At 46.6% G+C, this 26,302-nt stretch overlaps 2 protein-coding genes across 4 annotated transcripts in view; one reads left to right on the top strand and one right to left on the bottom strand.

Moving 5' to 3' along the window:
- The first annotated feature begins 32 nt into the window (after positions 1–32).
- Positions 33–9,169, top strand: SKP1 (S-phase kinase associated protein 1). 2 transcript variants are annotated; one of them, XM_063168683.1, is made up of 6 exons: positions 33–134; positions 2,737–2,833; positions 5,034–5,107; positions 6,235–6,378; positions 7,037–7,177; positions 7,950–9,169. In XM_063168683.1, the coding sequence occupies exons 2-6, from the start codon at positions 2,737–2,739 to the stop codon at positions 7,983–7,985; spliced, it is 492 nt and encodes a 163-aa protein (XP_063024753.1). In that variant the 5' UTR covers positions 33–134; the 3' UTR covers positions 7,986–9,169. The 2 variants fall into 2 exon arrangements, with proteins under 2 accessions (XP_063024753.1, XP_063024754.1); XM_063168684.1 differs by lacking the exon at positions 33–134 and adding an exon at positions 2,336–2,359.
- A 1,638-nt stretch (positions 9,170–10,807) lies between these two features.
- Positions 10,808–26,302, bottom strand: part of TCF7 (transcription factor 7) — a 72,098-nt gene continuing 56,603 nt past the window's right edge. Inside the window, exons 6-12 of one of the 2 annotated variants that reach the window (XM_063168682.1) lie at positions 24,688–24,774; positions 22,730–22,840; positions 22,349–22,511; positions 22,046–22,153; positions 19,851–19,899; positions 18,248–18,320; positions 10,808–14,476 (exon numbers count right to left, since the gene is read on the bottom strand). In XM_063168682.1, the coding sequence (XP_063024752.1) occupies positions 14,185–14,476; positions 18,248–18,320; positions 19,851–19,899; positions 22,046–22,153; positions 22,349–22,511; positions 22,730–22,840; positions 24,688–24,774 (883 nt within the window). In that variant the 3' untranslated portion in view covers positions 10,808–14,184. Of the gene's footprint in view, positions 14,477–18,247; positions 18,321–19,255; positions 19,900–22,045; positions 22,154–22,348; positions 22,512–22,729; positions 22,841–24,687; positions 24,775–26,302 lie in introns of those variants that run through there. The other variant, XM_063168681.1, reaches the window with a different exon arrangement.

The raw sequence follows: 26,302 nt of genomic DNA, 5'->3' as shown, positions 1-26,302 counted from the left end.
CGGGCGTTGCGAGGCGGCGGGAGGCGGGTCCTTCCCCCTCCCCCGCTCGCTATAAGAGCGCCGCCGCAGTCGGGCCCGAGCGCCGCCACCGCCTCCTCACGGTCCGTCCGCGGAGCCGCCGCCGCCGCCTCACGGTGAGGCCCGAGCGGGCCGGGGGGGCGCGGGGGCAGCGCTGGGAGCTGTGCGGGCGCGGCGGGCCCGGCTTGCCGCAGACGGAGGGTCGGCAGGCCGTGGCGTGATGGCGGGGGCAGGGGCGGGCGGAAAGATGAGCGCTCCTGGGCCGTGCGGGGATGGAGCGCCCGGGGTGCGCTGGGCCCGGGCCGTGCGGGGATGGAGCTCCCGCGGGGGCGGCGTGGGCAGCGCTGCCCGCGGGGGCGGTGAGCGAAGCCTCCGAGCAGACCGAGCCTCCCCCGGGCGGCTGTGCCTCCCCCTCCCCGCCCCCCCGAGGCCGCGCCTAAGGTGCGGGTTCGTTACCTGGCTCCTGGTTACCGGGAGCGGGGGGGGAAGCGGCGGGCGTCCGCCCGGAATGGCGCTGGGAGGCGCGGCTGGAGGTGGCTGAGCTCGGCGGTTCAGACTTAGCCGAGTAAATTACTGCTGTAATTCAGGTTTGGCTTGAGCTCGGCTCCCAGCCTGTTGTGCTGTTGTCAAATAAAGCTTTTAGGACTGGTTTGCTTAGTCACCCAGTGGTGCTGCTGCCCAGGGACTGTCATCTGCCGGAGCCGTACTGCAGCTTGCTAAAAATTAGTTCTGTTTTTTTCTTGTTTTCTAGGAAATCGAGTTCAATGGTGTTAAAAAAAAAATCGATGAAATTCTGATGTGTTGTCAATGACAAGGCAGTAGTTTAACTTCATTCTGCTTGTTTCAGACCCTCAGCAATAACTGAAGGTGTTGTTGTAAATAAGCAGGTTTGGCTGATAGGAGGGGAATATCCTTGCTGGGGCTCCCCTGGCTAAGGCAGCATCCCTGCCTGGCTCTGCTGTGCAGCATTATGTAAGCTCGGGCTCGGGGAGGCTGCCGATGGAGCTGGGTTTGTTCTGGAGTGCTCCCAGGCAGCCACTGCAAGAACAGATGCATTAAATTTAAAATGTGTGCCTACAGCACTTTTCCCAAACATCATTCAAACTGCTAACACAGAGCTGTGCTGTAGCCCAGATTCTCTCTCTGTGTGTGTATATATCTATATGTATTTATATATATATATTTATATATGTGCACACACTTGTACCTTTGGAATAGTCATGACTGTGTTCCTCCAGAACACCCATCTTAATTAGAAGTAGCACTGTCATATAGGGTTACATTGCTGTGTAAACATTAACTGCCTGCTCCCTGCCAGATGGAAATTAAAGCAATGAGGACTCGGGACTGGTGTGAGCTGCTTAACAACACGTGTTGGCTGAGCCTGCCGTGGCCGGGGTTTGCACGGGGCTGTCAGGCTCAGCCACACTGCACCCTGAGCTTTCAGAAAGAGGCAATGCAAGTTTGCTTCAAGTGGTCCAGTTAATTTACTGTTGATAGCTCAGGTGCTACTGTGAGGCACTGGTGTGTGCTGCTGGTAAGTTTGGTTTGGTTGCCACTTTAACTGCAATTGAAATTCTTTGTTCCCAGAGCTGTTCACAGCAGTTGCAGGCTGTGCAAACACTTGCTTCAGTGATCCTGAAGCAGGTAACTCGAGGACCAAAAAAAAAAAAAAGGAAACTGTTGCAATGGTTTGCTGCTGACAAATATATTGTGTGGTAAAGGAACTTACAACACATCCTACTAGCTGGTTGAGAACAAATTTGTAAATTTTACGTGGCCAGATAGTTGTGTTTATATTGTCCTTTGGTCGGCTCAAGTGCACTGGTACCCCACAGTCTGCGTGTGTAGTTTCAGCCAGAAGTTGTAATCTCCTGGTGCTTTGTCATGTGCTTCACTTCTGGGTTTCAGTTGTTACATATCTGGAACGATGCATTTTTGTAAAATTTGATGGTGTTTTTGCTAATGACATCTTTCAAGCCTGCTGCCTCTTTATTGTAGGTCTTACTAGAGTTTGTTTCAGGAACTTTGTTAAAATGCATGGTTGTCTCAGATGCTAACAAAGTATGGTCTTGCTTCCTGCTTTGCAAGGGCAGTAGTGAGTGCTGAAGGCCTTCCTTGTAGGAGTTTGTTGCTTTTTAATCTCCTCAGAAAAACAAACACTTTTCTAGAGGAAAGCCTTTGATCCTGAGTAACCTGGTCTGTTTAACTCTGTTTGGAGCAAGGGAGGCTGGACTGGCCCATCTAGAGGAATTCCTCCCAACCTCAGTGTAATGATTCTGTTCCAGAGGCTATCATTTGAAAACTGCTGTTGAGATCTGACATTGTTTGAGCAGCTGAAGTGAGTAGCACTTGTTTGATTTGGAGGCAAGTGGTGTTTTGGATGTGTTGAAGTTTTTTTCGAGAGAAAAGATAGCTGTAGTGTTACACTGGGAAAAAACCCACTATTGACTAATCTGTGTGTTTTATGCTTTCAAGTTAAAAAAAGAAATGAGTTTGTGTTAGACTTCAGTCAGTCCTTGTTATTTGATATATGAGGATTAATGAATTGAGGGCTGTTGATTCAAGGAGTGAATAATCTGAATGCACCTTAAGTAGCACTGGGCTGTCTGCTGTTGGGAAGAAACAATTTCAGCAGTAAATGTGATGCACATCTTTGAGTCAGCTGAGCATGTAACATCTGAGTGTTGTGTGGAAATAACTGTCCTTGTCTTGTAGATGCCTTCAATTAAACTGCAGAGCTCAGATGGAGAAATCTTTGAAGTTGATGTGGAAATTGCAAAGCAGTCTGTGACTATAAAGACCATGCTGGAAGGTAAGAGTGTGAGACCCTGAGGAAACCTCTTGGACAGGAGCTGAGACAAACTGGTGCTGTGCTGAAAAGGGATTCCCAGGTCTATGGAGCAGCTTCTGTCTCCTGCCTGAACAGCTGTAACTCCTGCTGTTGTAGCTGAAACTGTTCAGGGTGGATGTGCTCTTGGAAAAAGCCCTGGTTTTGAGCACTTGTAGGGAGGGCAGTAAAATACAAGCAGCCCACAATCTGCTTCAGTTTTCTGAGAGTTAAGCAAACAGAACATTAATATTTAAAACTTCAGTTTATTTAATCACACAAACCAGTCTTAGAACGTAAATATCACTTGTATGGAGTGGGAGATACTAAATCAATGCAATAAAGAGCTGAAGTTAAACCTGTATTGTGAGTTGTGAATGCTGGTAAATTATTTGGGATAAATACTTAGGTCTGATCTCCTGCTGACATAAATTTGAAACAAAAGAACTCGTGGCGGGGGAGGGGAAATGTGCCAGATGGCTGGGATACAGAGCAAACTGTCTGATCCCTCCAGTGCACATCCTCATTGTTTACTGGGGGCTTTTCCTAGTTTTTGGATGTATTCATGAATTAACTTAGGAGCAATTATTTCTGTACATGTAGTTAGTATTATGCTCTTGCATGTAAATGTTTGGTTGTGACACCTTACGAGAACAGTAAAAATAAGGTTCAATGTCAGGCATTGAATGCTTCTATTCTGTTAATAAGATGCTGTTGAACATGGCTGGCAACACAAACAGGAAATGGAATGCATTAGGGTGCACAATTCTCAGTTTTCTCCTGCAGGAGTTGTGCCAGTGTTGGAGATAGAGGGAAGTTATTCATGGGAAGTGTGTAAGCTGGGCACCATAAACTTGCCCCTTTCTAACCTGGGAGAGAACCAGTCTGCTAGCACAGCTGAAATGCATTTTCAGTGCAGCTGGCTGAGCATCAGGTAATGTTTTGTGTGTTGGGTGCTGCAGCTGAGAGAGGAGGAGCTGAAAGTTTGGGTTGTACTGAGCACCATGGGACCACCATTGAAATTCCCATTTTCTGCTAACAGATAAAATTGCTGGTTCAGAGGTGGTGGTGACAAGTCAGTCAGAGTTGACTAAAGTTCAGATATTGCTTGAATTATTTCAGTGTCTTTTAATGGCAGTGTTTCAGTTCTGAATCTGTGGAGTAATTTCAAACAGAAAAGCAATGTTAATTAGCATCCCACTGATAGCAGCAGTAGCAGACTTGTCTAAATATAGAAGTACATGAATTTATCATGTACAGATTTGAGGCGTGATGATGGTCGTATGTTCTTGAAAATTTGGTTCCTTGGTGATGTAGAATTGGCTCATCTGTGCATGTCATGAGTGAAGGTCTGCATTGTTAGTCAGTTACATAACTCATTCCAAGATGTCTTTGACAGCTAGGGTGTCATCCAACTGTTAGCATTTGGGTAATAAAAAAAGCACATTCTTTAATCAAAGATGGCTAATGTGGTGTTTGTTCTGTGTATCAAGCTGAAACTTTAATTATCTTTTTCTCCTTCTTTTTACATTGATTCCTTGGTCATATCAAGGGGACAAATCCAAATCTCTTTGGAGTGTGCTGACAAGCTTTTAAAACAAGGAGTGTTGGAAACATGCTTTATAAATGCTTTTTTTGATGGAAGGATTTGTGCTGCTGTCTTACCATGTGAACTTCTTCAGCTGGTACAGGATCAATATGAGTGATTCAGAGCCTGGGAGCAGCACTTCTGTGGCTACAGTATTTCCTGCTCATGCAGAGGACAAGATGCTGTGTCTATTTACCACAGTAGATTGAATTCTTATTAAATCATTAATGGAATGGGAGCCCTCAGTTAGAACTTCTGGGTTGAAACTGTGTAAGTGGTAAAAATACACAAATGTTTGTCAGATTGTTCAGCATCTGAGTTCAGATTCAGAACACTTGAGTTAGCAAGTGACAGCTTAGCTGATGGTGTGTAGATACTGTCATTTGGTGAGGCAGCCTTATCAGCCACTTAACCTCTGCTTGGTACAGCCTAGGATGTGTAATGCAGCCTTCCAAAAGCTCCTTACCTCGCAGTTCAGAGGTCCTTTGTTACCAGTCTTCAACCTCAGTGTTGTCAAAATAGTGAAGAACTGATGAAGCATCCCAGTTCAGTAAATGCTTTTGTCTGCCAATTGCTCAGTTGTCTTTTCCATTTTAGATTTGGGAATGGATGATGAAGGTGATGATGACCCAGTCCCTCTTCCAAATGTTAATGCAGCCATCTTAAAAAAGGTAAGACGGTGAAAGCTGTTGTGCTCCATGGCAGTAAAGAAATGTAAAATTCATCTTGGAGTTGGGTATTATGAACTACTAGTTAGAAATTATTTTTCATGTTGCAAGCTTAACCAAATCAAGGTGCATGAATGTGGGTGTGTGGGCTGAGGCAGGTGGGTGATGGCAGAGCATGTACAGGGGTGACCTGGAACAGCAGCTGTAAGGCAGACAGGCTTCCTAAGGAAGTGGTGCTGGGCATCTCTGCACACTGGCATTTCATGGTGTCAAAGCACTGGCTTTAATTGGATTCTGTGAACTGAGGTGGCTGTTCATGAGATGCAAATGTTTGGAGAAAGGATTAAGCCACAGGCAGTGGGTGAGAGTGACTGACACTGATGGTGCTTAAGAGACACTGTGTGCCCTTGGTGGTGTTAAATTCATTAACAGACCATGGGCATTGGGTTAAGGGAGAAAGGTGTAGTTGTGTGGTGTCCAAGACTCTTTATGCTTTCAAATAGAAAGAGTAGTGCCAAAGTAAGCACCATACTGTGCCTGTTTTGGGGTAAATAGAGGGTTAGGAATTGTTTCCCAGTGAACAGACACATAAATAACTTAAATTTGTGAAGTCTTTTGGGTTGGTGAAATGGAACAGGATTTTTTTTGCAGCAGATCCCTGCTTCTTTTCTATGTCTGGGTCATGAGATTGCATGTTCCCAAACTAAAAAACAAACCAACAAAACAAACCCCAAACCAACACTAATGGCAAACTTGCTGGCTGAACTTTGTACTGGGGTGAATGTGACCTGCTGGTAGCTGTTACCACTCTGCTCTCTTCCCCTGTGCAGTGTCTGCTTAATACAAAGTGTGTTTCTGCAAACACATTAAATACAGCAAAATGAGGATTAGGTTTTCTTTGTACAGCCCATATATGTTAGCACAGGGACCTATAACTTCATAGCACCAGCTGCTGGCTTTTAAGATTAAGTAATTAACATGCTACTAAATCAGTTGGGATTTCTGAAAGCTGTTGTATTCTGGGATTGGGGATCTATTGTTCTGGTTTCTTCCAAAATGAAGTTAAGTTATAGTTGGGGTTTCATGGAAGAATCACTTGGATAAAACTTTATTATCAAAACCATAATTAGGTGATTCAGTGGTGCACCCATCACAAGGATGATCCACCTCCTCCTGAGGATGATGAGAACAAAGAGAAGAGAACAGATGACATCCCTGTGTGGGATCAAGAGTTTCTGAAAGTAGACCAAGGAACACTTTTTGAACTTATCCTGGTGAGTGTCCTCAAGAAGGGCAAAGCCTGTGCCTGTGAAGTTATGCTATGCACCTGAGAAATAAAGCCTTTATGCTTCTTGAGTTACTTCTTCATTGGAAAGGGGGGATGTGGGGAGGGGGATGGTTCTGGTGAGTGTTGGCTGAAATTGGTGAGGATGTTGGAGTGCTTTTAGCCTAATGCTCATATACTATACTTGCTCATCAATCAAAATACTTTACTAAATAGCACTGTCTTTGATTGTTGCTCTCAAGTCCAAGTTGAGGGCTTATTGCTAGTTACAGAGTTCTGGAGATCTGCATGAAAATGAAAATCTGACTGACTGTTAAATTTGTACTGTGAATGGACCTGTGAGCCAACATTACCTGCCTTGGCTAGTTAACAGTACTGCAACACTGAAGATCTTGGATGTTTGCAGACTTCTGAAAGCTGTTTGTAAAGGGTGGAGCAGGAGGAGTGTTTTTCATGGTACAAATGACTACCTTCTATTTGGCAAGCAAGTTTTAGGTACTGTCCTGAAGGTTTTAGCTAGAAGCTTCTCAAAGTGGGGATGATCTGTTTGCATACAGTATTCTAACATTTCGGTGTAAACTTCTGTAGTGCATCTAAAGACACAGAATATTGATATGGAGGCTTTAAATCTGAAAACTCTTTCACAGGCTGCAAATTATTTGGACATCAAAGGTTTGCTGGATGTCACGTGCAAGACAGTGGCAAACATGATCAAGGGTAAAACTCCAGAAGAAATTCGCAAGACATTCAATATTAAGAATGACTTCACTGAAGAGGAAGAAGCACAGGTACTTGGTCTGGGTTTAATTGTAATTTAGATGGCTGTTTGTGCTGAATTACTGTGTGCTGCTTCAGAACTCAATTTGTGATGCAGCAGACTTGTTACCAATCAATGTAAACTAATGCATGAACTCCTCATTATTGGGGTGCTGCTAGCAGGAGACTTTTTGGTGTCTACCATGCTTGCATCCCATTACCTGAAACGGTCAAAACAAGATGTACTGATTTTTCTAACTCCAGCATGTTTAATAAGAAAGCAGGTAGGATTGTGTGTGGCAGTCTTAGTTTTTTGGTTTGGGGCTATCATGGGAATGCTGAAGGTGTATTGCTGCATGTGGCTGGAGAGGTAAGTTTGGGTTCTCTAAGTATCAAACTCATTGATCTTAAAACTTGATCAGCAGACCAGCTGCAAAATGGCAGAGCTGGGGAGAAAGCAGAACATGATGCCTGGTTTCAATACAGGGCAATGAATTGTAGATTTTTGAGGGTATTTTTCAATGCCATGTCATAAACAGCTTAGACTTCAGATATTCCATTTGCTTTGTTTGGTCAGAAAATTTCAGATTTGATCAAACCTAGGCATGAAAAACCTGGCTTACACTGATAAACAGGCCAGTTTGAAAGACAGATTTTATAATTTCAAAATCTGTGTGAAAAACATAAAGCTGCTCCCAGTTTATCTCTGTGCAGTAAATAAATAATCGTGAATACTTTTGGGTATTTACAGCCAAAGGCTTAGAATTTCACTGCCACATACTGACAGTTCAACTGCTCTTGCAGGTACGTAAAGAGAACCAGTGGTGTGAAGAGAAATGAAGTTTTGTGCCTGACACTCGAACACTGTAAGGATTGTTCCAAATACTAGTTGCACTGCCCTGTTCATAATTGTTAATATTAGACAAATGCAGCAGCAAATGAAGTTGTGTTAGCAGGATGTTGTTCCCTTTGCATGTGTAGTGTTTTTTTGAGTACAGATCTAGATCTCTGAGTTTTTACTAGTGTAATTTGATGTCTTTTTACTTTGCAATGAATAAAACTGAACTACGTGTGGATTCTGTATGGGAAGTAGCACTTAAGGTTGTCATTTTCATTACACTTTTAAACTGTTGAAGTCCAGATATAGTGCTAAGAATTGACTCTGTTGTAAATAAAAACATCTATAACTTCTTCCTCAAGAAGAGCAAAACACATGTATTTACAGGGTATTGATAACTTCAGAAAGAAAAACAAACTAGAATGTGTCTTGGGGAACTAGATAATATAAAAAGTTACTGGATTTCTTACAAAAGCATTGTGGAAAAAGTTAAGTGTTACTTAAAGCTATATAATTTTCAAGATGGTTCTTGTCCTGCATTTAAAAAAAAATTAAATATTTGACCACTTTCTTGTCCTTTTAGTCTTGCCTTATAGACTAGTGAAAATGTGATTTAGAACTAAACAAGCTCCTGACAGTTAAATTTGAATACTTCAGCCATGTCTTGAAGACCTGCCTCTAGGTGATAGCAAATAAAGTGTGTTGCTTTGTGCACAGGATGGGTGTGTTTTTATACATATTACTGTTTAAAGTGGAATCCAGATTTGACCAAAAATGACTGACATTACCAAAGTTAATATTATTGACCTGTGCATGCCATTAGTGGCTGGTTTTTAGGCAGTTTTAAAGACCCTTGTGATGTAGCTCTTGGAAACATGGTTTCATGTGTCCACAGGAAATCTTTTGCCTCTGTATGTGATACTTCAGCTTGTAGAGACTTAATTATTGCATACAAAGCTAATGCAATATCAAGCTTAACTTCTTTGGACAAAGCCACTTGCAACTAGTTGAACAGTAACTGGTTTTCTGATTTACTTTTTTTTTTTTTTACAGTTCCCTTATAGGGAGTAGGGGATGGTTGTGTGGTAGATCTTTGAGGTGTGCTCTTAGCTTGTATTGCATTCCATTCTCTGTATAAACCTTAGAGTAGAATGAACCTTAATAAACATACTTATCTCACTTGAAATATTGGTGTTTCACTTCTGAATTAATAAAGGGCTTTTAAACTTTTGTTTGCAAATGGTTCTAGTTATTTGGAACTAGACAGTTTTTACTGTCACTTGTTACTGAGTATAGAAATAATAGCACTGAGGCAGTGGTTAATTGAAACAAAACAGATGTCAAGTTTGTAAGGGACTAATGCAGGGTCAGACACAGTGGGCAACTTTGAGATCAAGTTGTGTGATGGTTAAATATCCAGAGAGAGATTTTTTTGATGGCTTACCAAGATTGCCTACAGTTGGATGTAACCATTATGAAAGCATTCAGAATTTGCTCTAAAGCAGCATTCAAACCCATGCTTTGGGTAGAACTGCTCCTCACATCTGGTTTCTCAGGAGGTTGTGGGGCCTGCCTTTGTGCTGCTGTGCATTATATTGGGTGTATTAGACATTGTCAATGGGCATAAAATACTGCACTGCTGACTTGGACATGCTGAAGCCTTTCCAGCAGCCTGCATTGCAAACAATGCACCTCAGTTTGGAAGTGCTACTAGAGGAAAATGTGATGGAAAATGTCCTTTCTGTGGCTGTTTGTAGTTAACATTCAGAAGCCTGGTGTAACTGTGCTTGGTGGCAGCTGCCTGTGTAAATTCCTTTGGGTGCTTGTCACAAGCCCATTGTCAATGTTTGTCAGCCTTGCAGGATGCCTCATGCTGCTTCAGGGTGAGGGAGGGACAGAGACACAGTTTATCTTCCTCACTGCACTGCTCCAGCTGTGCTGTGCCTGCATAACCTCACCTGGGATTAAAGCTGGTACTTGTGAGAGCAGCTGGCCCAAGCCTGAGCTGTGCTGGGCAGGTGTGCAGGGCTGGAGCCTGTGCTGGAGCCCCAGGTTGTGACACGTGGCTGTTGGCACTGAGGCACCTGTGTGGAGGTGCAGGAGGGCTGCTCTGTGTGCTCAAGGCATTGTGTGGCTCTGTCAGATCTGTAATTCTCTCACTGGTCTTGGTATTTAGGGTTGCATACAACTTACTTGCTCTAATTGACATTCCCCTGCAGTAGTGACTCAGACTTCAGCCAGATTCAGATTCTGTAGCTGCCTGGCAGGGATGTCAGCAGGAAAAGCCTGGTTTTGTGAATCTCTCAGTTGTCTTACCCACTCCAGTAATACTAGTGCTCAGCTCTAGAGAAGGACCCTGGGGAGGTGCTGAGGGTTTGGGCTGTCCTGTGTTCTGTGCTTCAGCTGAACCTGCTCCTTGCTGCTCTAACAGGCACTGGCTGTGTGCTCTGAGACTGATTCCCACTGCTAAACTTTCTGTTGCTGTTTAACTTGTATTAAAGCTGGGTTTTTTTTCCCTAATTTTTTTTTTTTTTTTTTTGTTTAAGTCAGTGCATGATCAGGGATCAGGCTTTTCAAGGGATTGACTGTGGGGGTAGGGAGAAGCAAGGCTGGGTGTCAGTAGGAATTGTAGGAAAAAAGTATTTTCTTTGTACCCTTGGCTTAGTATTTCAGTCTGACCCATTGAAGGTTATTGGCAGTTATTCTAAAAACTATTCAAACATACAAATGCTAAAGGGAAAAAACAAAAGCAAGCAGGAATCCTCTTGAATGCTAAGAAATAGTTACTTGAGAGCTTGATAGCATTATAACTTCCAGTGGCCTCTTTTGAACAGCCAGTCTGGCAATTACTTTATTTATAAAGCTATAAACATACTTTGAACATAAAAGCCAAAAAATACAAACTCAGTGAAGTAAAAAAATTACAACAAATGATGGATAGTCATTGGACAAATGAAGGTACAGCTGCAAAACATTTATCCCTGCTACATACATACAGTGGTTTTACTTGATTTAATGAAGTGGTACTTCCATGACTTCTACATTCAGACTGATTCCAGGAATTCAAATATGTATTTCAGGAAGAGTTAAAACTGCTGTAAAAGAACTAAAAAAAAATTCTTGTTGAGATAAAAACTTCAGGGCAAAGTCTTCCTTTTATTAAAAAAGAGTATTAACACAAAATAGCAACACTTCATATGGCAGTTTGAAAGACACTTTTTTTGGTATTTATAACTTTGTTTTGGCATTGGTTATCAGCCATGGGGCCATGGAACAGAAGTCAGTCATGCTCTTTTGTCTTGGAAAGGAGTGGCCAAACAGTAACTTTTCTGTGTTTTGGAATAAAAATAATGACATTTTCTCAGTTTCCCCAGGTTTAACTGGGTGCAGTTTATCACAAGTGGGTGTTGTGAGTTTATCGTGCAGCAGTGGAAGCACAGGGTGAGCTCTGGCCTGTATGTATAGAGCAGAGCACACAATGCTGAGTGTGGCTGCTCCAGCTCTGGGGCTCTGGAAATGCTGCTGTGCCACGGGGCACAGGCAGGGGCTCCTGGAGAGGGGGTGTTCAGTGTCACTGAGGAGCTCTGGCAGGAATCAGTGGAATTAGAGTGGTGAGAGGAGGCTGTAATGCAGGAGAGCCTTTTGCTGGTCCAGGCAGGGACTCCACACCATGGAGGGGCCAGAGGAGCCTTGAAATAAATGGGTGAAAGTCCCGGGGGTGAAATGAACGAGGGCTGGTCTGGGTGCCTCGGCCAGTTTAATACTGATCAGGACCTGCCCTGAAATTTCCTCTGGTGTTATTAGACACATCTGCCTTTCCTTTTCTACCTGCCTTTGCTTTGCTGCTAAGTTCCGTCTGTCATCCAACCATGCAGTAGCAGTTGGGTGTTGAGTTGCACCAGCCTTACACCCAGGATGGGGCACACCAGGCTGTGGTGGCTGCTCTGTCATCTCTGGTGTTTCCAGGAGGTGACACTTACAGCAGCACCTTACAGCAGAGGGTCTCAGAGTGACAAATCATGAGCTGAGACACAACCATTTTTAAAGCTTTTTCTTTTGTTTGAAAATCACGTGATTAAAGAGATCATATCAGGTCTGGCAAGTCTACTGAGTTCCTCTGTTCAGCACCAGAACATGCTGTTGGCTAAGCTTGCTAAAATAATTTAAAATGAGCAGATTGCATATTGATCTAGTGCTATGTAATTAACCCTCTGAGTGCAGTCAGTACAAAAGTGTACAGTTGGCATTGCATCAGGTAATGCTACTTCTCCAAGGGTTAAAATGATTCAAACTTCAAAATGACTCTGCAAACTTGTCAGGTTTGTGCACATAGCTTTCTGTCAGTGCTTCTGAAGTTACATTTATACAGGAGAGGAATAAAGAAACAGGTTTAGATCTTCAAAACTAAAACCAGAAATAAAAAATCTACACTACTAGAAGCAAAACCATCTAAATAAAGGGACTAAAGCCAAAGCTGCTCTACAGACTAGTTAGGTTTGGCTTTTTTTTTTTTCTTTTTAATTTTTAAATCTTTGAGGCATAAAGTTGGTTAAAAAGTTACGTTTAATCCAATGTAAAAAATTATGGTTTGTGTTTTTGCATTAAGAAAAAATATAAAAATAGTTTGTACATTATAAAGGTCATCTTAAATTTCTTGCAGTTCTACAATAATATTACTACATAATTTGTATTCAGTACTCCAAAACCCATCTATCAAGTAGGAAAAAAATAGTGCCCCCTCTACCTCTGTGTGGTGTCATTTTTCTCTTCAGCAGTCTGGAATAGATTTCTTTCAAACAGGAAAAAAAGTCTGCACTGGACTAGACTGTGGTCTCTGAGAAGACTGTAAACCTGAAGTAAATCCAGAACTTGGAATTATTTGGGATTTACATCAGTTCATGGAGATCATAATCCATCCACAGTGTTTTTTGTTTATCAAACTCAAAATATAAATACAGTACCAGAAACTGGGAAACATTTTAAAGCTGGAGAGAATACATGAACATTTGGCATCATCATCGGGGTGGAGGGAGAATCTTTTAGAAAAAGCTAGAATAAGGTTTTTTAAAAAGTTCTTCACTGAATCATGACAAAGAGGGTTCTTATCTCACCAAGGGTATGTACAGACATGCCTGCAGAGCAGGGCAGTGAGTGCTGCTGTGCTGCCAGGAGAGCTCACACCTCCTCCTGATGGGCCACTGTGGGTCTCTGCCCTGGGCCGGTGAGATCCTGCACCAGTGGTCAGTGAGATCCTCAGCCCAGGGCTGGTGTGATCCTGCACCAGTGGCCAGTGAGATCCTGGGGCTGCTGGCTCCCACATGCCCCGCCCTGCTCACTGCTGTGCAGGTGCAGAGCTCAGTCAGAGCCCACAAAAGCAACAGACTGATTTCTGAGGCTGTGGCCAGTCTGTCTGGTGGGATTTCTGACCATCCACATGTGCAGAGGGCAGATGCTGCACCTGCCCAATGTCCTGAGCAACCAGCAGCCAGTCCATGCTCCTTTGCCTGGCTGGTGCTCCCTTTTCCTCTGCCTTGCTGTACAACCATGGAAAGGGACATGTCTGCACAGAGACCTGGTACCTGCAAACAACATCTTCCCGTTCTCAAACAAGAAGTTCAAAAAATTCACCTCATTGCTTTAAATATTTAATTTCTGTTTTACCCTGTCAGATCAGAACACTGGCATCGCTTAGTTTCCTCTTCAGACATCTGGGCTTTTAAAAAAAATCTCCTATTCCAGCTTTTCCAGCTCCTTGGTGTAAGGGCTATGGGACATCTGTGAGTGACTACACTTTAAAGCAGCTCAGAGGGCAGGGAGTGGAAGCCAGGGTTAGACTGACAGCACCTACCACCTACAGCAGCAAGCTGGGGATGTGGCTCTGCTCTCTGCCACGCTTGGAGATAATACAGTAAAAAAGAAACCAAAACAAAACCCGAAACAAACAAAAAAAAGCATCAGAGGGCAGGGACAAAAGGCTTGTTTACTCATCAGCACTTTAACTTTCGGCAAGTACTTATTTTTTACCTTTTTTTTTTTTTTTTGAAATTGCTTTTCTATCTTTATCATCCCTCCCCTCCAAAAAAACCCCAACCAAATGAGTTTTCCATCATCCTTGAGTCATCCTGTGGCCAAACTTTGCATGTTTTACAGTGAGATGGGGATTTGGCTGTGCCTCTGGTCCTCGTCCGGGGGCAGCAGGGACTATGTCCCCGAGGAGGCGCGGCTGTAGGCGGGGGGCGCCGAGCAGCGCCGGGCGCCGGGTCTGGAGGGGCCGGAGGCGGGCGGGAGGTGCGCGGACACGGGGCAGGGGTCGGGCTGGTCGCGGTGCGCGGGGTCGGCGGGGGCTGCGAGCTGCTCTGACGGGAAGGCGGAGGGGATGCATCGGAGTGCGTCCGGTGGGGATGGAGGGGAGTCTATAGCACTTCCATCGGAAGAAACTGGGCTGGCACAGCGTCCTTCTCCTTGTAGGTACCGAATGCACTTCTTTTTCCTCCTGGAACAGCAGAGAGAGGTGTGTGTCAGTCACGGGAGGGTCCCGGCAGCCCCGCCGCCCCCTGATCCCCGCGGGGCCGGGGCGGCGCTGCAGCGCTGCGGGGACACCGCCAGGCGGCGCCCGCGGGAAGGGGCTCGGCCGCCCAGGGAGAGGAGGAGGAGGAGGAGGAGGAAGGCACGGAACACGAGTAAACGTCACAATGCCGTGATTAAAATGAAAACACAAAAAAAAAAAAAAAAAGAAAAGAAAAAGAAGAAGAAGAAAAAAGCGCCCCCCGCCCCAATTAATAGTTATCAAAGCCATGAAAGGAAAATAGTAATAAAAAAGCAAACCAATACAATTTAAAAATAATAAGTAATAATAAATACCCCAAAAATAAGATAAAAAAAATCAAAATAATAATAAAATTGCAACCCATGAGGTCATTCCTCACCAGCCACCACCCCAAGTGCTCGGATTCTGTGTGGGTGCCTGGCTCTCACAAGTTTAGGATTAAAGCATTCCCCCTTGGATCCCCTCCTGAGCTGCCACAGAGCCCACACAGGGCCCACAGGACAGTGGTGTGCACTGGTGTCACAGGGCACGTCAGCACCACTGTGCTTGGCAGCCCTAGGCTGTGCTCTGCCAGGACAATGCTCCTCACACCAGTCTTGGCTTTTCTCATCCCAAAATCGCAAGCTTCCAAGAGCTCATTTCCCAGCACTTTCCTAGCCTTGTGCACAGTACCATCTACCTAGAACCACAGACTGGTTTGGGTTGGAAGGGATTAATGCTCATCCCATTTCAACCTCCCTGTCACAGGCAGGAACACCTTGCACTAGAGCAGAGGTTGCTCCAAGTACCATCCAACCTGGCCTTTGCTCTCAGCTCTTCTCTTCTGCTCTGAGTTATCTCTGCATGTGAGTGTACTTCCCATTCCTCCCCACCTCCAAGGACAACTCAGTGATACAGCTGGGCAGAAATGTGCTCAGCTACCATTCAGGAAAAGGGAAGGAAATGGCCTGGGATTGGCTGGAGGGAGATGGTCTGAGGGTGTCTGAGGTCCTGCTTTGAAAACTGGAACAGTCCTGAGGCCTTCAGAGGACTTGTTGCTCCTTGGCGGGCAGATCACCTTTAACCTGCTCACTGGGCTGAAGGAAAATCAGCCCTGACAGAGCTACCAATGACACTTCAGCCCATGGGGATCCTGGAGAGGAATGCTGGCTGTGACCTCCCCTTGGGAAGTGACCTCCCCTTGGGATGTGGAGTACAGGTACAAAATGCAACATGGGCAGACACCAGGGACAGAGACTGGCAGAATGGCCCTGCAGTGGTGACAGACTCAGTTCCATGCTCCCACTCTGTGGAGTGTGACAGAGCTCATCAGCTGGGGATGGCTTTACTGACCCAAAGGGGTTTTTACAGGACAAGGTTTTTACCCACTGAGGGCAGCTCTCCTCCCCCAGCCCTGCTCTTCCAGCAAGAAATCTGCTGGGACTGGGAAGGTCCCTAAGGCAGCAGCACCTGCCTTAGGGAGCAGGGACCAGCATCCCTTAGTCCCTCCTGGAAGAAACACTCAGGTTCCCCACGTTTGTGTGTTACGATTTGGCGGTATCAAAAATACAAGTCACACATCATTCTTGCTGTAGCCGTGTTTGGCCATGATTCCTTCAGATCCTGTAACAATTTTGCCAGTATTTATCCTGAGTTCCAGGTGTCGCCTTGTACATCCAGATTGTTTTAACTACCCCTGGTTGTCCGGATTCAGTTCCTCACACTATCTTGCCTTCACTGTTTGTTGAGCTGGTTTTCCTTCTCTCCATGTGACAAATCCCTCATGTCACCTGCCTTGGGTCCTTGAGCACCTCAGAATAGATCCTCAAACAAAAGAGCTCTCAAGATGTCACCTTAACAGTACTGAAGGGACAATTCCTCTGCTGGAGCCTTTACAGCTAGAACAGGTGAAAGAACATCTCCCAGCCAGCTCCTGCCTCACTGTCTCAGCCGAGGAAAATGGATCCAATGGAGAACTTGCTAATGTGGGCACACAGCTGTCTTTGATCTGCCTAATGAAAAACCAAACTGTGAGGATGAGCATTAACTAGTCCGGTATCAAACATGACTTGCACTGGAAGTGAACAAGAGCAGTGCTGTTACTGCTGTCAGTGCCATGTTAGCTCTGCTGACCCAATTAATGCAATAGGGAACACGAATTATTTAACTCCAGGGTATTTTCCATGGGCAGTAATTCCCCAGACAAGCCTGAGGATGAGCTGTGTTTCCCAGAGATATCTTAGGAGCAGCTGCAGGATAGAGTTTCAATGTTTAAGATTACAGGAATGTGCCCATTGATTCATTGGATTTAAAGTTACAGGGGGGAAAAAAACATGTGATACTACAGACTACTGATAACAGCCCAGTCCATGGGTTATGCTGACGTGGGCGTTACACAGCTAAAGGCATTTATCCCTCTCACTTTGGAAACTACAGCACCCTGGAGTGTTTGTCCAGGCTGTGGGGGAGGAGTGTGAACAGGAACACCCAGTTTTAGCCAGTTAACCTCTCTCTTGGAGTGGAGATCCTCCTGGGGAGGTTGTTCTGCACAGGTGAGCAGAGCCCGTTGGGCAGGAGCAGCACAGTTAGTACAGAATTGCAGAGCAGCTCTGGCTGGCCAGGGCTGGCTTACAGGGGCACACAGAGGAGCATGCCAAGGTGCCCAGGCACTCCAGCAGCCTGTGTTAATCAGGAAGCCGTGCAGAGGAGAAGCTGAGCTCAGAGCTGGAATGGAGGCAGAGGGAAGGGGGAAGGAGTGTCCGTGGCAGAGTGGGCACTCAGCCTGGCAGCACAGCTGCAGGGGGCACAGGGCGCTCCAGCAGCCCCCTCTGGCATTCAGGCATTAATGAGACACTAAGGGAGCTCTGCCTGGATTCTTAATTAAAAATGGTGCTTGATGACACTTCCCAGGGAATGACAGGCAAACAGGGAGCTCTGCTGTTGTGGCACGCTGAGGTGCAGGAGGGGACTCAGCCACAAGGACTGGAGCTTGGAGTGCAGCAAGGTATGGGTCAACTAAATTATTTTAGTCACTTCAAGATGAAGTGAACACATCAACCAGTACTTTACTTCCACCCTTTCCCTCATGCATTGGTGTAAAACTACAAATTGCAGATGTCTGTCTAAGCTGGAGTCTCTCTCTGCTTTGGCACCCAGATCCAGAAGCTCCCAGGAGCTTTCTTTGCCGGCCTTTGCAGCCCCTCTGAGCGCAGCAGCACTTGGCTGACGTGAACTTTACTATTTCTTTACCAAATCCATCTCTGGGAGCCTGAGGAGCACAGCGCTGCTCTGTTTTGCTGCTTGAGGCTGTCCCACCCCACCCATGGTGGGTACTGCTAAATTTAAGGCTCAGAAAGAGATGGATCTTGAAATACATGGTTAGCCCAGTATAAATAGCAAAAAATACCCCATTAAATCCTCACTTGCTGACCCTAGGGTGCCACTAATGTGACTGGAAAAAAAACCCCTCATGTAAGGATCACAGAGGTCTCCATCCTGGAAATAAATTTAAAGACCAGGGAAGTCTATCAGCTGAGGAATATGTACAGCACTAAACCAACACTGCCCCGGGAGGGATAAAAACCCCAGAGTACAGCCTGTCGCTGCAGCTCAGCAAACTCCTGAGGACGCCCAGAGCATTCCCTGCCCTGCCTGATGCTGGGAGGGCTGCAGGGGGACACCTGGAGCTGATCCCTGTCCCAGGAACACCCAGCAGCGGGGAGGAGATGCCATACACACCTGCACGGGCCGCACCAGTCCGTTTGTTGGTTGAGGCCAAAGCGAGCTCTGCATTTCTTAGGAGAGGCAGGATCTGAACACAGAAGCATGCGCGGCGAGAATGGGCAAGGCAGAGGCACAAAGAGGAGGAGGAGCACGAGGAAGAAAAGAGGCAACATCATTTTAGCCACTGTGACACACGACTAACACACTACAATCCCATTATTTTCTGCTACAGAATGGCGCTGGCACCACCTGGAAGAAAGCGATCGTTAGGCAAATATCAGTGATCACTGCTGGCAGCTGGAGGTGGTTTGGGAAACAGCTTTGAGGAACGTGGGCAATTACTGGGAAATTCACAGCTCTTCCAATTTCTTAAGTCTGGAAAAGCTGCCAAATCCCGAGGCAATGCCTGGCTCCTGTATCTGCATCCTTGCCGGCTCCCTGCCCTTCCAGCAGACACCACCGGGCTGCGCACCGAGAGAAGAGGAGGAAGCGTTGCAGAAGCAGGCTGAAAGCAGAGTTAGCACCGCGGAGACCCGGCCCAGCTATTCCACTCTGCCCCCATCACTCCCCTTCCCGTTTAAATGGGAAACCTGCTCTCCACGGCCTGCCCTAAAACGCTGCTGTTGTGCTGTGTAATTACAGGACTCATTAGGGTGAAGCCCTGTTTGCTTTCAGGCACATCGTGTTTCTCTCTGGTGTTGTGAGTGAGATTAACAGCACATTTCTGTGCTGGATCAGCCTCTCTCTTTCAACCACCATCAATGAATGTCTCCTTGTGTACAACCAGTAGTTGGTTTTCAATCTGTAACAGGTGAAATTATAATTTTTGTATCACACAGATAAGACATATTTATGGATATATAAAAATACACAATGCACTCTACATAAAGGCCTAAACCCTTATATTCTTCTTATCAAACTCAGCACTGAATGAGATCAACAGTGTTAATTAAACTGAAGGTATTACTGGGACACATCTCTTGATAATGACTCCCTTTTAAACTAATATTTATTGGTACAGATAATATTTATTCCTGCTATGGCAGAAATACTTTAGAAATCAGCACATAAATAGCCTTGGATGATGGGAATGTGTCTGTGACCAGCTGAAATCTGTCGAAAGGGCCTTTTCCAATAGCAGGGTGGTACAGGGAGGTGGGGTTTAGTATGACTTTGCTTCAACTCTACATTACTTTGAAGCTACAACCAAAGCTGGAGTAGTCCCATGAATGATCTTCAGTCCTGCCACTACATTTCATCCCACACACAATATGGATGCATTTGAGAGGAGTTTTCTTTAGCTAATATCATCTGTAGGTTTGATGGGGACGTTCCCCTTGGATGTTTTCAAGAGATGAAGTTTAGTGATAGTTTATATGAAATTATTATACATTTGCCAAAATCCAGTCTTTTCAGCTTTCTCACACTACCCCTGTTCTAAATCAAACATGCCTATTAAAAAGTCACAGAAATGTTAATTTACCACGGCTTAAAAAAATAATGAGTGTGTATTTCTCTAGTTAAGCTCCAGAGAATAAAAGAAAACACAGTAAAACACAACAACTGCTTTGGATTCTCCCATCTGAGCAGGAACAGCTGCCAGGCTGCAGGCACTTACCTGAGTTGGAATCTTGCTGCTTTTCTCGTGTTCGTCTCTTCTTCTTTCCCTAGGAAATCAAAGGAAAGGCTGTTACCTGTGCTCCAGAAAACTGAGGGTCCTGTGCAGGACTTTTGGGCTGGACTGGGTGCTGGGGATGGCTGCTGGCTCAGCCCATTCCAGGAGCAGATGAGCTGGAAAAGGCTGCAAAGAGACTGCTCAGGTTTATCTATGAGGGTGTCTCTTCCTTCTCCCTCTTCCCATTCCAACTCTCCTAAGAAGAAACTCTCAAAGTGAAACCCAAACCCAAAGTGTTTTTGGGCACTTGCTATGGCTTCTGCACAGCACAAATTCATTCTGGGCTTGTGCCTTTTCTCAGGGATTAACCCTCATTTCCAATATCCCCAGATCCAGCACCACAGGCAGTTTGGCTCAGCACTTTGAGTGAGATCAACAGAATTGAACAAGATTTGCTGCATGCTATGGAGAGATCAATAGCTGATGCTCCTGTCATATTCTTATTCCCGCTCCTTATATTTCTAAAAAGCACTTGGTTCATTTTAGAACCTTCCCTATTTCCAAAACATGCTTTAATGTGGTGCCTTATACCCAAACCGAAACTGGTTCTTGATATTCCCTTGTTGCAAATGGGAAAGAAAGTTTTAGGAAATCCTCAGAAATTTATTTTTAAATAATACTAATCTATTTCAGTGCTTTTGCAGTTTTGGACCCATCTCTCATTCTTCTTTCACTAATAAAAAAGTCCTGTTTTATCCCCAAACTGCCTCTCTGGTTCACAAGATGCAGCACCTCTCCTTGCCCCTAGAGAGCTGATTAATGAGGGCACAGCAGCACGGAAGCAAATCTGGCTGTGTGGCACAGGCAGCTCCCAGGGCTGCCTTTGACCTGTGACTTTTTATATGACTTCTTGTGGTTTGAGTGAAGGTGGAAAGCTCTGAGCTGTGGTGAGCTTTTCCTTCAGAGGGGGAGCAGCTGTATTTCCTGCCTGATTTCTGCATCATGTGCTGCACCAGTGACCTACATTCCTCCTCCTCCTCCTCCTCATCCCTGCTCAACTTCAGAGAGAGAAGCATCTCTTCCAACAAGCACAACACCCAAACCAGCTGGTTCACAGTGCTGGAAGCACCAATATGCACTTCTGGAGCCCAACATCTGTCCTCTGTAGAAGGGAACCAGCCTGGGTTCCCCAAGGAACCAGATGAAGATGATACAGGACTGGGATTTCCATGGAGGATGTGCTTGGCCTTGGAGGAAGATGGTGCCACGCTCTCAGCAATGCTGATGCCCTCCAGATGTGTGTCCACCAAAATGTGGGCTGGGGGATTCCCATCACCTCTGCCCTCTGTTTCTGGGGGGAGTTTGGGGTGGTTTGGGTCTGTTTTCAGGTGTTTTCTTGCCCTTGGTGGAGTTCTGTTATTCTGGAAGGAGGGCTGGAGTCAGTGTGGGAAGGATGGGCACTCACTGTGCAGTTCCCAGGGGTAAGAAAGTGTCTGAGGGAAATGATGGAGTGTGTGGATGGACAGACATCTGAAGATTTATGTGTGCTTTGCTTCAGTTCTCTAATGACCTTGTTAGGCATGTAATGTCAAAACAGTCGTGAAAGTCACAAGAAAAGGCCCCCTACAAAAAGGGCCACTATTTTAAATCACAGAATCATAGAATTATTTGGGTTGACAGTGACCTCAAAGACATCCTGTTCCAACCCCCTGACCTGAGTAGGGACACTTTCCACTACCCCAGGTTGCTCCAATTCCTGTCCAACTTGACCTTGAACACTTCAAGGGATGGCGCGGCCACAGCTTCTCTGGGTGACCTGTGCCAGAGCCTCACCACACTCACAGATACCTCAGCTGCTGTCCAAGATGCACAAAGCTGTTTGCTTCCAAAAAATTACATTTCCAAAGATATATCCACAGCACTTAAAAGCTTATCTTCCTTTCTATTTGTATTTGCTTGGACAATAAGCCAAAAAATGCTTATGGTTGCTGGGGGCTGCATCATTCATCCTTTAGACAGGCAATAAGGCAATAAGGTGTTCAAAATACTCCTGAAGTGTGAATTTCTATGACTCTTATGCTGCCAGGAATGGCATTTCCAGGCCCAGGTGCTTGGTTAACACCAGCCAGCCCTCCAGGCCATTGTGGGGCATGCCCAGGGTGGGGGTCCCAGCACGGGGGCACTCAGGGGGCACTCACGTAGTTGTCTCTGGCAGACCAGCCAGGGTAGAGCTGCATGTGGAGCTGCCGTTCCTTGCGAGCCAGTTCGTAGTACTTGGCCTGTTCCTCCCGGGACAGAGCGTGCCACTGCAGGGACAAACAGCACTGAAACATGGCCCTGCTGTCCCCTGCCAGCCCAGCCCACCACTACCACCCCACCTCAGGGCATACCTAGCCCCTGTGTCTGTGGAATAAGAGCAGATGCTTGTTATGTACTTAACAGCAGCTGTAAGGGACAGGGATGTGGCACCAGGTGATGACAGTGGCCCCATGAGCTCTTACCCTCCTGCCCAAGATCTGGTTGATGGCAGCACTCTCCTTCAGGGTGCACTCGGCGATGACTTTCGCCCGCATTTCTTTCATATACAACATGAAAGCGTTCAGGGGCTTCTTAATAGTGGGCTTCTTGGCTTCCTTCTCTCTCTTTGGTTCTGGCTGAGGTTTCCTTGGTGGGACAAAAGAGGGGGTTTCAGCATCAGAGCCAGCAGAAGATTCGACCCCAAAACAACCCAACAGCACGAGCAGGTGGGGGGGGGGGCTGAGATTTGCTCCTCAGATGCACAGCTCAGTGTCCATCCATCCTCCCCCTGTGTGAGAACTGAGAGTGACAGATGAAATGTGTGCTGAGGAGCTGCTGCTGCTGAGCCAGCACTTCCCACTCACATGTTTCTGTCGTAGTGCTCCATCTCTTGCTTGCCGGAGTGGGGCACGATGGCGGGGTGCGGGATGCCGGTGGTGTGCATGCCAGAGCCCAGCATCAGAGGGTGAGTGAACCTGCAACAGAGAGCAGGTGAGCTGTGCCAGGGGGCTGCAACAGAGAGCGGGTGAGCTGTGCTGGGAGGCTCCAAGAGAGAGCAGGTGAGCTGTGCCAGAGAGCTGTGCCAGGTGGGGACACGGCGGGGGCCAGGCAGCCAGGATGTCCCTTGGAGTGCCAGGGCATCCCTTGGGGCACTGGGCAGCCAGGGCATCCCTCAGAGTGCCAGGGCATCCCTCAGGCAGCCACGCTGTCCCTCGGAGCGCGCTCTGATGTGGCGAAGCAGACGGAAAGCGAGGACATGGAAAGCACACAGTGCTGCCAGGCTGGAGGGGGGCAGGCAGTGCCCACCACCCCTGGGTCACCGTTATGGCATGGCAGGTCAAGCTGTGGGCACGTGGATGGAGAGGATCCAGTGCCACAGTGAGGGAAGCTGCCTGCAGCAGCAGCCAGCCTGGCCGAGATCAAGGGTGCTTTCACCCAGCAGTTTCAGCTGCTCAGGTCTCTATTGTTGCACTATCTCATTAGCACTGCAGAAAGGAACAACAAACTCCTTTGGGAGTCTGGGTTTGGATGGGAGAGATTAGGACCACCCCACACCTTTCTTTTAACAGAAATAGACTAAGTCTGAACATGAACCCAACTGCAACTCTAGGAGGTGCACCTTGCCTGAGCAATGCTCTCCACAACATGGGCTGAGATCATGAGAGGTCTCATTAGCTCCCAGGCTTCATTAGCTCTCTCCTGAGTTCTGGAGGATAAAGCCAGCAAAGTCAGCTTTGCCAAGCTTGCCACTTTATGACTGCAGCTTGAGATGGCAGAATTGCCCATGGGAGATGAACTGTTCATTAGATATGCTGGCACGAAAAGAAAAGCTGTTTAATTTAATCCACCAGCACAGTCTGATCCTTATCTGGCCAGGTGTACTTTCTCGGCTGCAGCAGCAGTGCTGCAAAATCCACCCCAAAATCCTGCAGGCAGGAGCTCAGGGAGGCTGCTGGGGCTCCACAGGGAACCGTTAGCTCCTCTTGCCTTCACTTCTGAAGCTGTGCATGGGTCATACCTCATGAGAAAGGAGGGCTGGCAGCCCTCCCTTCCCTCTTCTGCAAGGCTGAGGGGCTGCATGGATCAAGGCATGCATGGATCAAGTGTTGTATGGATCGAGGGTTGCATAGATCCAGGTTTCTGTGTGGCTAAGGGCTCACCTGAGCAAGGCTTGCACGGTTTTCCTGTGGGAAATCTCCACTAACAGCCCTTCAGGACAACATGAAGCAGAAGCAGAAGCTGATATGGCCCTGGTGAACCTATGGGACCAGGAGGGCTTTGCCCAGCAGCACGCCTGGAAGAGCTGGGCTCAGTGATTCCCATCCACAGGGGATGCATTTTGCTCACCCAAAGGCAGAAGCTGTGTTTGCATCTCACAGAAATGACTTGTTCTGATGGGAGGGCAGCAAATCACTGCCCACTCCTGTCCTGCTTTTAAAGCTAAGACCAGGTAAACCAGATCCATCTCTGCAGAGCAAAGCGCTGGTGGCAGCAGGGACACATTCAGGGTTAGTGACACGGAGCAAAGTCCTGAGCCATGGATTCCACCCCATTTCCCAGTGCTGAGCTGAAGGCTGGAGTTTTTGACTCTCTTTAGAGCTCTGCTGAATAAAACCCAACCCTTGTGCATCCTTCATCCTCAATACTCCCCTGAGCACCCCTTGCACCAGACACTGCCTAAAAGCGCCTTCTGTCCCCGTGGCTGCCCTGGGAGGGTGTGTGGCTGTCCCTGGGTGGCTGTGGTCTGCTGCAAGCTCCTGCTGCACAAACTGCAAGCTGCACGACCAGCTGAGCTGCCCTGTCTGCCACAGCTGATACTCACCTGGAGAAAGAAGCCCCAGCAGAAAGCGCTGACGAGTACGGCTGTCTAAATCCACATGACGGGAGCGGATAGACAGACTGGCTCTGCCTGGGATCAGGAAGAAAGAGTCTATAAAGCATCCACAGCCACGGGTGTTTCCTAAAGATACCCTTTGCTAACGGGTTCAGAGCACTGATGCTCCTGGCTGGGTGGATGGACACTCAGTGTCCCTTAGGCTTGAGGGGCAGTGTGGGCTTTGGGGGTTATTTTGAGAGAACCTGGGCCTTCCTACAAAGGATCCAGTTCTGAACCCCTCTGCCCCTGGTACTGACTAATGCTGCAGCTCTGAGTTTACCTGGTAACAATGCAAAGTGCAGAGGCATGCTGAAAAATCAGGAGATGTTGCTATTGTACAGAAGAAGTTGTTGAAAAGAGCACAGTGTGACAAAAAAAAAAAAAAAAAAAAAAAAAAAAAAAGAAAGAAAAAAAATTAAAGCCTGCTCAGATTTTTTGTATGGTGCATAAGAAGCTGCACCAGGAGGATAAAAATAAGTAAAAATTCCTTACTGTGTAGTGACCAAGCACTGGAGGATGTGGAACCTCCCTCACTGAAGATATCTCAGGATTGCCTGGATGCAATCCTGTGCCATGTGCTCTGGAACAACTCTGCTTGAGCAGGGAGGCTGGGCCAGGTCACCCACTGTGGTCACTTCCAACTTTATCTACTCTGTGATGCTGTGATGCCCCAAGCACAGGAGACTCCTGGAGCCTGGAAAGAAGGTGGCTACCCTGCCTTCGTGCTTCAGGAATGCTCTGATTTCCTCAGCACACCCTTTTAAGGACACCCATCAGTTTTAAAGAAGGCAAAATCTCAGTCCTGCATTCTTTTTGAAAGCTGTTTCATACTGGGGACCAGACATGTATCAGACCTGCGGCTGGGAATTATTTTTGAGATAGTAAAATAACTATGCAGGAAGTTCCTTGTTGTTCCCAGCAAGGGAACCCCCACATTTTCATATGGAAATAGCTCAAAAATACCTTGGATTGTTCTGCAAACCTGCCAAAAGATGCTTCTTGCCTAAAACTGCACATGGAGATCATAGAATTACAGAATGGTTTAGGTTGGAAGGGAGCTTAAAGCTCATCTCATTCCAACCCACCCTGCCATGAGCAGGGACATCTCCCACTAGACCAGGTTGCTCCAAGCCCCATCCCACCTAGCCTTGAACACTTCCAGGGATGGGCACAATGGGGTGCTCACAACTGTGCTGGTACTTGTGCTCCTCTGGCCAGGCTGCACAGAGCTGTACCTAAACCCAGGACCTAAACCACCTATTTTCAGCTCTAATGATGAAAAAAATCCATAAAAAGTCCCTTATCAGTAAGTGGGGTGCACTGTGAAGGACCCAAGCTCCTGGATGCCTGGGATTTTTCAGGGCTAAAGAGAAGTTTCTGCCCTGAAGAGGAATAATGGCAGCAGGGCAGCATCAGAGCCCTGAGCTGTGCTAGGCAGGAAGGAGGCTCACGCTCCTGCTGCTGTCTGAAATCCTCCTGGCTGGACTGAAATCTGTGGGATGTGTCTGCAGGAAAGGCAGCCAGGGCTGTTTACACCCTGGCAGGCAGGAGCCCTCTCCGA

The sequence above is a fragment of the Melospiza melodia genome, chromosome 14 (assembly GCF_035770615.1).
Source record: "Melospiza melodia melodia isolate bMelMel2 chromosome 14, bMelMel2.pri, whole genome shotgun sequence".
In the NCBI taxonomy this organism is placed as follows: Eukaryota; Metazoa; Chordata; class Aves; order Passeriformes; family Passerellidae; genus Melospiza; species Melospiza melodia.
The sequence above is the reverse complement of the archived record's forward strand: the minus strand, read 5'-3'. Positions and strand labels throughout refer to the sequence as shown.

Excerpts from the sequence above, each read along its gene's own strand:
- SKP1 (XM_063168683.1), top strand. The coding sequence starts at position 2,737 with ATGCCTTCAATTAAACTGCAGAGCTCAGATGGAGAAATCTTTGAAGTT. Across the intron at positions 5,108-6,234 it reads ATGCAGCCATCTTAAAAAAG|GTGATTCAGTGGTGCACCCA; the intron begins GTAAGACGGTGA and ends AACCATAATTAG. Across the intron at positions 6,379-7,036 it reads CACTTTTTGAACTTATCCTG|GCTGCAAATTATTTGGACAT; the intron begins GTGAGTGTCCTC and ends ACTCTTTCACAG.